Source organism: Salmo salar, chromosome ssa26 (genome assembly GCF_905237065.1).
Source record: "Salmo salar chromosome ssa26, Ssal_v3.1, whole genome shotgun sequence".
In the NCBI taxonomy this organism is placed as follows: domain Eukaryota; kingdom Metazoa; phylum Chordata; class Actinopteri; order Salmoniformes; family Salmonidae; genus Salmo; species Salmo salar.
Genome location: NC_059467.1, coordinates 47,121,719 through 47,135,733, shown reverse-complemented (window position 1 = coordinate 47,135,733; position 14,015 = coordinate 47,121,719). Strand labels below are relative to the sequence as shown.

The window sequence follows — 14,015 nt, the reverse complement described above, 5'->3', positions numbered from 1 at the left end:
GTGTTCCTCTCCTCTCTGTTAACAAACAGACTGTGTTCCTCTCCTCCTCTCCTCTCTGTTAACACACAGACTGTGTTCCTCTCCTCCTCGCCTCCTCTCCTCTCTCTGTTACCAAACAGACTGTGTTCCTCTCCTCTCTCTGTTACCAAACAGACAGTGTACCTCTCCTCCTCTCCTCTCTCTGTTAACAAACAGACTGTGTTCCTCTCCTCCTCTCCTCTCTGTTAACAAACAGACTGTGTTCCTCTCCTCCTCTCCTCTCTGTTAACAAACAGACTGTGTACCTCTCCTCCTCTCCTCTCTGTTAACAAACAGACTGTGTTCCTCTCCTCCTCTCCTCTCTCTGTTAACAAACAGACTGTGCTCCTCTCCTCTCTGTCTGTTAACAAACAGACTGTGTTCCTCTCCTCCTCGCCTCCTCTCCTCTCTCTGTTACCAAACAGACTGTGTTCCTCTCCTCTCTCTGTTACCAAACAGACTGTGTTCCTCTCCTCTCTCTGTTACCAAACAGACAGTGTACCTCTCCTCCTCTCCTCTCTCTGTTAACAAACAGACTGTGTTCCTCTCCTCCTCTCCTCTCTGTTAACAAACAGACTGTGTTCCTCTCCTCCTCTCCTCTCTGTTAACAAACAGACTGTGCTCCTCTCCTCTCTGTCTGTTAACAAACAGACTGTGTTCCTCTCCTCCTCTCCTCTCTCTGTTAACAAAAAGACTGTGTTCCTCTCCTCCTCTCCTCTCTCTCTGTTAACAAACAGACTGTGTTCCTCTCCTCTCTGTCTGTTAACAAACAGACTGTGTTCCTCTCCTCCTCTCCTTTCTGTTAACAAACAGACTGTGTTCCTCTCCTCCTCTCCTCTCCTCTCTGTTAACAAACAGACTGTGTTCCTCTCCTCCTCTCTCTCTGTTAACAAACAGACTGTGTTCCTCTCCTCCTCTCCTCTCTGTTAACAAACAGACTGTGTTCCTCTCCTCCTCTCCTCTCCTCTCTGTTAACAAACAGACTGTGTTCCTCTCCTCCCTGTCTGTTTACAAACAGACTGTGTTCCTCTCCTCCTACTCTCTCTGTTAACAAACAGACTGTGTTCCTCTCCTCCTCTCCTCCCTGTTAACAAACAGACTGTGTTCCTCTCCTCCTCTCCTCTCTCTGTTAACAAACAGACTGTGTTCCTCTCCTCTCTGTTAACAAACAGACTGTGTTCCTCTCCTCCTCTCCTCTCTGTTAACACACAGACTGTGTTCCTCTCCTCCTCGCCTCCTCTCCTCTCTCTGTTACCAAACAGACTGTGTTCCTCTCCTCTCTCTGTTACCAAACAGACAGTGTACCTCTCCTCCTCTCCTCTCTCTGTTAACAAACAGACTGTGTTCCTCTCCTCCTCTCCTCTCTGTTAACAAACAGACTGTGTTCCTCTCCTCCTCTCCTCTCTGTTAACAAACAGACTGTGTACCTCTCCTCCTCTCCTCTCTGTTAACAAACAGACTGTGTTCCTCTCCTCCTCTCCTCTCTCTGTTAACAAACAGACTGTGCTCCTCTCCTCTCTGTCTGTTAACAAACAGACTGTGTTCCTCTCCTCCTCTCCTCTCTCTGTTAACAAACAGACTGTGTTCCTCTCCTCCTCTCCTCTCTCTCTGTTAACAAACAGACTGTGTTCCTCTCCTCTCTGTCTGTTAACAAACAGACTGTGTTCCTCTCCTCCTCTCCTCTCTGTTAACAAACAGACTGTGTTCCTCTCCTCCTCTCCTCTCCTCTCTGTTAACAAACAGACTGTGTTCCTCTCCTCCTCTCTCTCTGTTAACAAACAGACTGTGTTCCTCTCCTCCTCTCCTCTCTGTTAACAAACAGACTGTGTTCCTCTTCTCCTCTCCCCTCTCTCTGTTAACAAACAGACTGTGTTCCTCTCCTCCCTGTCTGTTTACAAACAGACTGTGTTCCTCTCCTCCTACTCTCTCTGTTAACAAACAGACTGTGTTCCTCTCCTCCTCTCCTCCCTGTTAACAAACAGACTGTGTTCCTCTCCTCCTCTCCTCTCTCTGTTAACAAACAGACTGTGTTCCTCTCCTCTCTGTTAACAAAAAGACTGTGTTCCTCTCCTCCTCTCCTCTCTGTTAACACACAGACTGTGTTCCTCTCCTCCTCTCCTCCTCTCCTCTCTCTGTTAACAAACAGACTGTGTTCCTCTCCTCCTCTCCTCTCCTCTCTGTTAACAAACAGACTGTGTTCCTCTCCTCTCTCTCTGTTAACAAACAGACTGTGTTCCTCTCCTCTCTCTCTGTTAACAAACAGACTGTGTTCCTCTCCTCCACTCCTCTCTCTCTGTTAACAAACAGACTGTGTTCCTCTCCTCCTCTCCTCTCTCTCTGTTAACAAACAGACTGTGTTCCTCTCCTCCTCTCCTCTCTGTTAACAAACAGACTGTGTTCCTCTCCTCTCTGTCTGTTAACAAACAGACTGTGTTCCTCTCCTCCTCGCCTCCTCTCCTCTCTCTGTTACCAAACAGACTGTGTTCCTCTCCTCTCTCTGTTACCAAACAGACAGTGTACCTCTCCTCCTCTCCTCTCTCTGTTAACAAACAGACGGTGTTCCTCTCCTCCTCTCCTCTCTGTTAACAAACAGACTGTGTTCCTCTCCTCCTCTCCTCTCTGTTAACAAACAGACTGTGTACCTCTCCTCCTCTCCTCTCTGTTAACAAACAGACTGTGTTCCTCTCCTCCTCTCCTCTCTCTGTTAACAAACAGACTGTGCTCCTCTCTGTCTGTTAACAAACAGACTGTGTTCCTCTCCTCCTCTCCTCTCTCTGTTAACAAACAGACTGTGTTCCTCTCCTCCTCTCCTCTCTCTCTGTTAACAAACAGACTGTGTTCCTCTCCTCCTCTCCCCTCTCTCTGTTAACAAACAGACTGTGTTCCTCTCCTCTCTCTCTGTTAACAAACAGACTGTGTTCCTCTCCTCCTCTCCTCTCTGTTAACAAACAGACTGTGTTCCTCTCCTCCTCTCTCTCTGTTAACAAACAGACTGTGTTCCTCTTCTCCTCTCCCCTCTCTCAATTAACAAACAGACTGTGTTCCTCTCCTCCCTGTCTGTTTACAAACAGACTGTGTTCCTCTCCTCCTACTCTCTCTGTTAACAAACAGACTGTGTTCCTCTCCTCCTCTCCTCCCTGTTAACAAACAGACTGTGTTCCTCTCCTCCTCTCCTCTCTCTGTTAACAAACAGACTGTGTTCCTCTCCTCTCTGTTAACAAACAGACTGTGTTCCTCTCCTCCTCTCCTCTCTTAACACACAGACTGTGCTCCTCTCCTCCTCTCCTCTCTGTTAACAAACAGACTGTGTTCCTCTCCTCTCTGTCTGTTAACAAACAGACTGTGTTCCTCTCCTCCTCTCCTCTTTCTCTGTTAACAAACAGACTGTGTTCCTCTCCTCCTCTCCTCTCCGCTCTGTTAACAAACAGACTGTGTTCCTCACCTCCTCTCCTCTCCGCTCTGTTAACAAACAGACTGTGTTCCTCTCCTCCTCTCCTCCTCTCCTCTCTCTGTTAACAAACAGACTGTGTTCCTCTCCTCCTCTCCTCTCTCTGTTAACAAACAGACTGTGTTCCTCTCCTCCTCTCTCCTCTCCTCTCTGTTAACAAACAGACTGTGTTCCTCTCCTCTCTCTCTGTTAACAAACAGACTGTGTTCCTCTCCTCCACTCCTCTCTCTCTGTTAACAAACAGACTGTGTTCCTCTCCTCCTCTCCTCTCTGTTAACAAACAGACTGTGCTCCTCTCCTCTCTGTCTGTTAACAAACAGACTGTGTTCCTCTCCTCCTCTCCTCTCTCTGTTAACAAACAGACTGTGTTCCTCTCCTCCTCTCCTCTCTCTCTGTTAACAAACAGACTGTGTTCCTCTCCTCTCTGTCTGTTAACAAACAGACTGTGTTCCTCTCCTCCTCTCCTCTCTGTTAACAAACAGACTGTGTTCCTCTCCTCCTCTCCTCTCCTCTCTGTTAACAAACAGACTGTGTTCCTCTCCTCCTCTCTCTCTGTTAACAAACAGACTGTGTTCCTCTCCTCCTCTCCTCTCTGTTAACAAACAGACTGTGTTCCTCTTCTCCTCTCCCCTCTCTCTGTTAACAAACAGACTGTGTTCCTCTCCTCCCTGTCTGTTTACAAACAGACTGTGTTCCTCTCCTCCTACTCTCTCTGTTAACAAACAGACTGTGTTCCTCTCCTCCTCTCCTCCCTGTTAACAAACAGACTGTGTTCCTCTCCTCCTCTCCTCTCTCTGTTAACAAACAGACTGTGTTCCTCTCCTCTCTGTTAACAAAAAGACTGTGTTCCTCTCCTCCTCTCCTCTCTGTTAACACACAGACTGTGTTCCTCTCCTCCTCTCCTCCTCTCCTCTCTCTGTTAACAAACAGACTGTGTTCCTCTCCTCCTCTCCTCTCCTCTCTGTTAACAAACAGACTGTGTTCCTCTCCTCTCTCTCTGTTAACAAACAGACTGTGTTCCTCTCCTCTCTCTCTGTTAACAAACAGACTGTGTTCCTCTCCTCCACTCCTCTCTCTCTGTTAACAAACAGACTGTGTTCCTCTCCTCCTCTCCTCTCTCTCTGTTAACAAACAGACTGTGTTCCTCTCCTCCTCTCCTCTCTCTCTGTTAACAAACAGACTGTGTTCCTCTCCTCCTCTCCTCCTCTCTGTTAACAAACAGACTGTGTTCCTCTCTCCTCTCTGTCTGTTAACAAACAGACTGTGTTCCTCTCCTCCTCTCCTCTCTCTCTGTTAACAAACAGACTGTGTTCCTCTCCTCTCTCTGTACAAACAGACAGTGACCTCTCCTCCTCTCCTCTCTCTGTTACCAAACAGACTGTGTTCCTCTCCTCCTCTCCTCTCTGTTAACAAACAGACAGTGTACCTCTCCTCCTCTCCTCTCTCTGTTAACAAACAGACTGTGTTCCTCTCCTCCTCTCCCTCTCTGTTAACAAACAGACTGTGACCTCTCCTCCTCTCTGTCTGTTAACAAACAGACTGTGTTCCTCTCCTCCTCTCCTCTCTCTGTTAACAAACAGACTGTGTTCCTCTCCTCCTCTCCTCTCTCTCTGTTAACAAACAGACTGTGTTCCTCTCCTCTCTCTCTGTTAACAAACAGACTGTGTTCCTCTCCTCCTCTCCTCTCCTCTCTGTTAACAAACAGACTGTGTTCCTCTCCTCCTCTCTCTCTGTTAACAAACAGACTGTGTTCCTCTTCTCCTCTCCCCTCTCTCTGTTAACAAACAGACTGTGTTCCTCTCCTCCCTGTCTGTTTACAAACAGACTGTGTTCCTCTCCTCCTACTCTCGCTGTTAACAAACAGACTGTGTTCCTCTCCTCCTCTCCTCCCTGTTAACAAACAGACTGTGTTCCTCTCCTCCTCTCCTCTCTCTGTTAACAAACAGACTGTGTTCCTCTCCTCTCTGTTAACAAACAGACTGTGTTCCTCTCCTCCTCTCCTCTCTTAACACACAGACTGTGTTCCTCTCCTCCTCTCCTCTCTGTTAACAAACAGACTGTGTTCCTCTCCTCTCTGTCTGTTAACAAACAGACTGTGTTCCTCCCCTCCTCTCCTCTTTCTCTGTTAACAAACAGACTGTGTTCCTCACCTCCTCTCCTCTCTGCTCTGTTAACAAACAGACTGTGTTCCTCTCCTCCTCTCCTCCTCTCCTCTCTGTTAACAAACAGACTGTGTTCCTCTCCTCTCTCTCTGTTAACAAACAGACTGTGTTCCTCTCCTCCACTCCTCTCTCTCTGTTAACAAACAGACTGTGTTCCTCTCCTCCTCTCCTCTCTGTTAACAAACAGACTGTGTTCCTCTCCTCTCTGTCTGTTAACAAACAGACTGTGCTCCTCTCCTCCTCGCCTCCTCTCCTCTCTCTGTTACCAAACAGACTGTGTTCCTCTCCTCTCTCTGTTACCAAACAGACAGTGTACCTCTCCTCCTCTCCTCTCTCTGTTAACAAACAGACTGTGTTCCTCTCCTCCTCTCCTCTCTGTTAACAAACAGACTGTGTACCTCTCCTCCTCTCCTCTCTGTTAACAAACAGACTGTGTTCCTCTCCTCCTCTCCTCTCTCTGTTAACAAACAGACTGTGCTCCTCTCCTCTCTGTCTGTTAACAAACAGACTGTGTGCCTCTCCTCCTCTCCTCTCTCTGTTAACAAACAGACTGTGTTCCTCTCCTCCTCTCCTCTCTCTCTGTTAACAAACAGACTGTGTTCCTCTCCTCCTCTCCTCTCTGTTAACAAACAGACTGTGTTCCTCTCCTCCTCTCCTCTCTGTTAACAAACAGACTGTGTTCCTCTCCTCCTCTCCTCTCTGTTAACCTCTTGGGGCTAGGTGGGACGCTAGCGTGCCACCCGTGGTGCACTCCATCAACAGCAGGTGCATTTCAAGAGCGGCAAATTTGAATCCAAATAAATGTCAAAATTCAAATTTTTCAAAAATACAACTATTTTACACCATTTGAAAGATAAACATCTCCTTAATCTAACCACGTTTTACGATTTCAAAAAGGTTTTACGGCGAAAGCATAAATTTAGAGTATGTTAGGACAGTACATTTACAAGAGTTGTGTGTAATGTTTTGTCAAGTCAAAGACAGGGTCACCAAAACCATAAAACCAGCTAAAATGATGCACTAACCTTTTACAATCTCCATCAGATGACACTCCTAGGACATTATGTTAGACAATGCATGCATTTTTAGTTCTATCAAGTTCATATTTATATCTAAAAACAGCGTTTTACTATGGCATTGATGTTGAGGAAATCGTTTCCCTCCAATAACCGGCAGTCAAGTCAGCGTCACAAATTAAATAATTAAAATTAGAAAACATTGGTAAAATATTATATTGTCATTTAAAGAATTATAGATTTACATCTCTTGAACGCAATCAACTTGCCAGATTTAAAAATAACCTTACTGGGAAATCACACTTTGCAATAATCTGAGCACTGCGCCCAGAAAAATACGGCGTTGCAATACAGACTAGACGTCATGTTGGGGAGATCTAAAATCGAAAATACTATGTAAATAATCCATTACCTTTGATTCTCTTCATCAGATGTCACTTCCAGGTATCACAGGTCCATAACGAATGTAGTTTTGTTCAAAAAAGCTCATCATTTATGTCCAAAAATCTCCGTCTCGTTAGCACATGATGTAAGCCAGCCGGACTTCTCGTCATGAACGAGGGGAAAAAAATATTTCCGTTCGTTCAAACATGTCAAACGTTGTATAGCATAAATCATTAGGGCCTTTTTAACCAGAACATGAATAATATTCAAGGTGGACGAATGCATACTCTTTTATAACGTATTGGAACGAGGGTACCCAACATGAACTAGCGCGCCAGGTGTCTAATGGGACATCATGGTTCCATGGCTCTTGTTCGGTCAGATCTCCCTCCAGAAGACTCAAAACACTTTGTAAAGGCTGGTGACATCTAGTGGAAGCAATAGGAAGTGCCAAAATATTCCTAAACCCCTGTGTTTTTCAATGGGATAGGTTTAAAGTCAATACAACACATCAGGTATCCACTTCCTGTCAGAAAATGTCTCAGGGTTTTGCCTGCCAAATGAGTTCTGTTATACTCACAGACACCATTCAAACAGTTTTGGAAACTTTTGAGTGTTTTCTATCCATATATAATAAGTATATGCATATTCTAGTTACTGGGTAGGATTAGTAACCAGATTAAATCGGGTACATTTTTTTTATCCAGACGTGCAAATGCTGCCCCCTAGACCCAACAGGTTAACAATCAGACTGTGTTCCTCTCCTCCTCTCCTCCTCTCTGTCTGTTAACAAACAGACTGTGTTCCTCTCCTCCTCTCCTCTCCTCTCTGTTAACAAACAGACTGTGTTCCTCTGCTCCTCTCCTCTCTCTGTTAACAAACAGACTGTGTTCCTCTCCTCCTCTCCTCTCTGTCTGTTAACAAACAGACTGTGTTCCTCTCCTCCTCTCCTCTCTCTGTTAACAAACAGACTGTGTACCTCTCCTCCTCTCTGTCTGTTAACAAACAGACTGTGTTCCTCTCCTCCTCTCTCTCTGTTAACAAACAGACTGTGTTCCTCTCCTCCTCTCCCCTCTCTCTGTTAACAAACAGACTGTGTTCCTCTCCTCTCTGTCTGTTAACAAACAGACTGTGTTCCTCTCCTCCTCTCCTCTCTGTTAACAAACAGACTGTGTTCCTCTCCTCCTCCTCTCTCTGTTAACAAACAGACTGTGTTCCTCTCCTCCTCTCCTCCCTGTTAACAAACAGACGGTGTTCCTCTCCTCCTCTCCTCTCTCTGTTAACAAACAGACTGTGTTCCTCTCCTCCTCTCCTCTCTCTGTTAACAAACAGACTGTGTTCCTCTGGCACTAAGGGCCGCGCTGTGTGTGTGTGTGTGTGTGTGTGTGTGTGTGTGTGTGTGTGTGTGTGTGTGGGGGGGTGTGTGTGTGTGTGTGTGTGTGTGTGTGTGTGTGTGTGTGTTTCTGTCTCTACACTTAGGGTTCAGGGTAGTTAACTGTGTCGTGCTACAGGACTGACTCATCTCATTCCATCTCTCCCCGTCTCCCTGTAGCAAAGAGCCTGCGTCCCAAATGCCTCCTCTTCTCCCTATAAGGTGCCATTTGGTACAACAGGCTGTGAGTGAAGCTGGGGTCACAGCCCTGCCCTGGTACATTCAGTACATCTGGTTGATCACAGTCCCACTCAAAGCTACCATCTCTTCCATTGACATCTACAGTACATCTCAAAGCTACCATCTCTTCCATTGTCATCTACAATACATCTCAAAGCTACCATCTCTTCCATTGACATCTACAGTACATCTCAAAGGTACCATCTCTTCCACTGACATCTACAGTACATCCCAAAGCCACCATCTCTTCCAGTGACATCTACAGTACATCTCAAAGATACCATCTCTTCCAGTGACATCTACAGTACATCTCAAAGCTACCATATCTTCCACTGACATCTACAGTACATCTCAAAGCTACCATCTCTTCCATTGACATCTACAGTACATCTCAAAGCTATCATCTCTTCCATTGACATCTACAGTACATCTCAAAGCTACCATCTCTTCCATTGACATCTACAGTACATCTCAAAGCTACCATCTCTTCCATTGACATCTACAGTACATCTCAAAGCTACCATCTCTTTCATTGACAGCTACAGTACATCTCAAAGCTACCATCTCTTCCACTGACATCTACAGTACATCTCAAAGCTACCATCTCTTCCATTGACAGCTACAGTACATCTCTCAGAGTGAAGGGGAAATGATGCCTCATTAAGGTTCACCTCATAGATAATGGGGTACGTCTCAAATGGCACCATATTCGCCATATAGTGCACTACTTGTGGTCATGGGTTCTGGTCAAAAGTAGTGCACTATATAGGGAATAGGGCCTGGTCTAAAGTAGTACACTGTCACATCCTGACCACTAAAGGGGTTATTTGTTATTGTAGTTTGGTCAGGACGTGGCAGGGGGGTGTTTGTTTAGAGTGTTTCGGGGTTTGTTGGGCTATGTTCTAGGTTAGTGTATTTCTATGTTCAGTCTAGTTTTCTACTTCTATGTTTAGGGTTTGTTGATTGACCTTCAATTGGAGGCAGCTGTTCCTCGTTGCCTCTGATTGAAGGTCCTATGTATAGGGGTGTTTGTGCTATGGGGGTTTGTGGGTCTCCTGTTTTGTGTCTGTGCACCTGACAGGACTGTTTAGTGTCGTTCGTTGTTTTGTATACGTGTTTCTTTTGTTTTTCCTTCTTTTAATAAAAATAAAGAAGATGAGTTTACACGTTCCCGCTGCACCTTGGTCCAATCCTTACGACAACCGGGAATAGGGCTCTGGTCTATAGTAGTACCACTATATAGGGAATAGGGCTCTGGTCTATAGTAGTACCACTATATAGGGAATAGGGCTCTGGTCTATAGTAGTACCACTATATAGGGAATAGGGCTCTGGTCTATAGTAGTACCACTATATAGGGAATAGGGCTCTGGTCTATAGTAGTACCACTATATAGGAATAGGGCTCTGGTCTATAGTAGTACCACTATATAGGGAATAGGGCTCTGGTCTATAGTAGTACCACTATATAGGGAATAGGGCTCTGGTCTATAGTAGTGCACTATATAGGGAATAGGGCTCTGGTCTATAGTAGTACCACTATATAGGGAATAGGACTCTGGTCTATAGTAGTACCACTATATAGGGAATAGGGCTCTGGTCTATAGTAGTACCACTATATAGGGAATAGGACTCTGGTCTATAGTAGTACCACTATATAGGGAATAGGGCTCTGGTCTATAGTAGTGCCACTATATAGGGAATAGGGCTCTGGTCTATAGTAGTACCACTATATAGGGAATAGGGCTCTGGTCTATAGTAGTGCACTATATAGGGAATAGGGTGTCATTTGGGGTACAGACTAAAGCTTTGTAAAGTATAGTAATAATAATAATAATGTATACAGTATAGTAGTATAGTACAGTAATAATAATAATAATGTATACAGTATAGTAGTATAGTGCAGTAATAATAATAATAATGTATACAGTATAGTAGTATAGTACAGTAATAATAATAATAATGTATACAGTATAGTAGTATAGTACAGTAATAATAATAATAGTGTATACAGTATAGTAATATAGTACAGTAATAATAATAGTGTATACAGTATAGTAGTATAGTACTGTAATAATAATATAATATAGTAAACTGTCTGGTATTTTGCTGTACTGCATCTCTCCAGTCCAAGACTGCCTGTCTATTTCCCCGTCTGCTGCTTGGCAGGGTTTTACCTGAAGTTCTGTTCTGACGACCCACACAAAAACAGTTCAAATCCATTAAGCAATTAGTAATGACGCATTTCACTTTCAACTACTGTCCTAAAGCTTCCTAAGAAGTTTAATAAAAACGCTCCCTAAGTACAGGTGTACAGTGGGTATAGTGTGTCCTGAACCATCTACTCACCATGTACCCGGGGGCACAGACGCAGGCTCCGCTGATGCCCTCACAGTCGGCTCCGTTGGTACACACACACGCCTCCTTACATCCCTCGCCATAGTAACCTGACGGACAGGTCTCGTTGCAGAACAAGCCCGCCCACCCTGCCGCACACGCACACTCCCCCGACAACGGATGGCAGCTGGGAATGAAGAACAGAGAAGAAGAGAGAGGAGATGAGAGGAGAGGAGAGGAGGAGAGAGAAGAGAGGAGAGGAGAGGAGGAGAGAGGAGAGGAGAGGAGAGGAGAGGAGGAGAGAGAAGAGAGGAGAGGAGAGGAGGAGAGAGGAGAGGAGAGGAGAGGAGAGGAGAGGAGAGGAGAGGAGAGGAGAGGAGAGGAGAGGAGAGGAGAGGAGAGGAGAGGAGAGGAGAGGAGAGGAGAGGAGAGGAGAGGAGAGGAGAGGAGAGGAGGCTCATGATAGATTATCTGTCTGCTGATACACTCTTAGAAAAAAAGGTTCTATCTAGAACCTACAGGGGTTCTTCAGCTGTCCCCATAGGAGAACCCTTTGAAGAACACTTATTGGTTCCATTATAGAACCCTTTCTACCTGAATCCATGAATAGTTGAACCTGTACAGCAGAAGAACAGTAGAATAGAGACATCTCCCTCAGGTCCTCAGAGACTGTACTGGCTGGCTGCTGAATGTGTAGCAGAGCACCCCAACAACACCTGGGTCATTCCTCTTAGTCAGAACAACCTTCAACTTCCAGCTCAGGTATGTTTATGTTAACACAGCCATGACAATTATCTATTGGAGAGGAGATGTTTTACTGCTGGTGGGCCATCAGACCACTGTTCTTTCAAGGAAACTATTTTGTAAATAGGTTGTTTTTAACAGTGCCAACCGCCCTGCTAAACACGTAGCGATTCTGTATGTAATGAAACACAGGATTAAAAACAAACATTGATCTCAAATGTATAATGGGGGCGGCAGGTAGCCTAGTGGTTAGAGCGTTGGGCCAGTAACCAGCAGGTAGTCTAGTGGTTAGAGCGTTGGGCCAGTAACCAGCAGGTAGTCTAGTGGTTAGAGCGTTGGGCTAGTAACCAGCAGGTAGCCTAGTGGTTAGAGCGTTGGGCCAGTAACCAGCAGGTAGCCTAGTGGTTAGAGCGTTGGGCCAGTAACCAGCAGGTAGTCTAGTGGTTAGAGCGTTGGGCCAGTAACCAGCAGGTAGTCTAGTGGTTAGAGCGTTGGGCCAGTAACCAGCAGGTAGCCTAGTGGTTAGAGCGTTGGGTCAGTAACCAGCAGGTAGCCTAGTGGTTAGAGTGTTGGGCCAGTAACCAGCAGGTAGCCTAGTGGTTAGAGCATTGGGTCAGTAACCAGCAGGTAGTCTAGTGGTTAGAGTGTTGGGCTAGTAACCAGCAGGTAGCCTAGTGGTTAGAGCGTTGGGCCAGTAACCAGCAGGTAGCCTAGTGGTTAGAGCGTTGGGCCAGTAACCAGCAGGTAGCCTAGTGGTTAGAGCGTTGGGTCAGTAACCAGCAGGCAGTCTAGTGGTTAGAGTGTTGGGCCAGTAACCAGCAGGTAGCCTAGTGGTTAGAGTGTTGAGACAGTAACCAGCAGGTAGTCTAGTGGTTAGAGTGTTGGGCCAGTAACCAGCAGGTAGTCTAGTGGTTAGATTGTTGAGACAGTAACCAGTAGGTAGTCTAGTGGTTAGAGCGTTGGGCAAGTAACCAGCAGGTAGCCTAGTGGTTAGAGTGTTGAGACAGTAACCAGCAGGTAGTCTAGTGGTTAGAGCGTTGGGCCAGTAACCAGCAGGTAGCCTAGTGGTTAGAGCGTTGGGCCAGTAACCAGCAGGTAGTCTAGTGGTTAGAGCGTTGGACCAGTAACCAGCAGGTAGTCTAGTGGTTAGAGCGTTGGGCCAGTAACCAGCAGGTAGTCTAGTGGTTAGAGCGTTGGACCAGTAACCAGCAGGTAGTCTAGTGGTTAGAGTGTTGGGACAGTAACCAGCAGGTAACATAGTGGTTAGAGCATTGGACTAGTAACCAGCAGGTAGCCTAGTGGTTAGAGCGTTGGGCCAGTAACCAGTAGGTAGCCTAGTGGTTAGGGTGTTGAGCCAGTAACCAGCAGGTAGCCTAGTGGTTAGAGTGTTGGGTCAGTAACCAGCAGGTAACCTAGTGGTTAGAGCGTTGGGTCAGTAACCAGCAGGTAGTCTAGTGGTTAGAGCGTTGGACTAGTAACCAACAGGTAGCCTAGTGGTTAGAGCGTTGGGCCAGTAACCAGCAGGTAGCCTAGTGGTTAGAGCGTTGGGCCAGTAACCAGCAGGTAGTCTAGTGGTTAGAGCGTTGGGTTAGTAACCAGCAGGTAGCCTAGTGGTTAGAGCATTGGGCCAGTAACCAGCAGGTAGCCTAGTGGTTAGAGCGTTGGGCCAGTAACCAGCAGGTAGTCTAGTGGTTAGAGCGTTGGGTTAGTAACCATCAGGTAGCCTAGTGGTCAGAGCGTTGGGCTAGTAACCAGTAGGTAGTCTAGTGGTTAGAGCGTTGGGCCAGTACCAGCAGGTAGTCTAGTGGTTAGAGCGTTGGACCAGTAACCAGCAGGTAGTCTAGTGGTTAGAGCGTTGGGACAGTAACCAGCAGGTAGTCTAGTGGTTAGAGCGTTGGGCCAGTAACCAGCAGGTAGTCTAGTGGTTAGAGCGTTGGGCCAGTAACCAGTAGGTCGCCAAGTGGTTAGAGTGTTGGGCCAGTAACCAGCAGGTAGCCTAGTGGTTAGGGTGTTGGGCCAGTAACCAGCAGGTAGCCTAGTGGTTAGAGCGTTGGGCCAGTAACCAGCAGGTAGTCTAGTGGTTAGAGTGTTGGGTCAGTAACCAGCAGGTAGCCTAGTGGTTAGAGTGTTGGGCCAGTAACCAGCAGGTAGCCTAGTGGTTAGAGCGTTGGGCCAGTAACCAGCAGGTATCCTAGTGGTTAGAGTGTTGGGCCAGTAACCAGCAGGTATCCTAGTGGTTAGAGTGTTGGGCCAGTAACCAGCAGGCAGCCTAGTGGTTAGAGCGTTGGGCCAGTAA

At 46.3% G+C, this 14,015-nt stretch overlaps 1 protein-coding gene across 2 annotated transcripts in view; it reads right to left on the bottom strand.

The window, feature by feature from the left end:
* Positions 1-14,015, bottom strand: part of LOC106593436 (multiple epidermal growth factor-like domains protein 11) — a 380,364-nt gene that overhangs the window by 141,140 nt on the left and 225,209 nt on the right. For both annotated transcript variants that reach the window (XM_045708336.1, XM_045708337.1), the window contains exon 11: positions 10,988-11,162. In XM_045708336.1, coding sequence (XP_045564292.1) covers positions 10,988-11,162 — 175 coding nt within the window. The remainder of the gene's footprint in view (positions 1-10,987; positions 11,163-14,015) is intronic.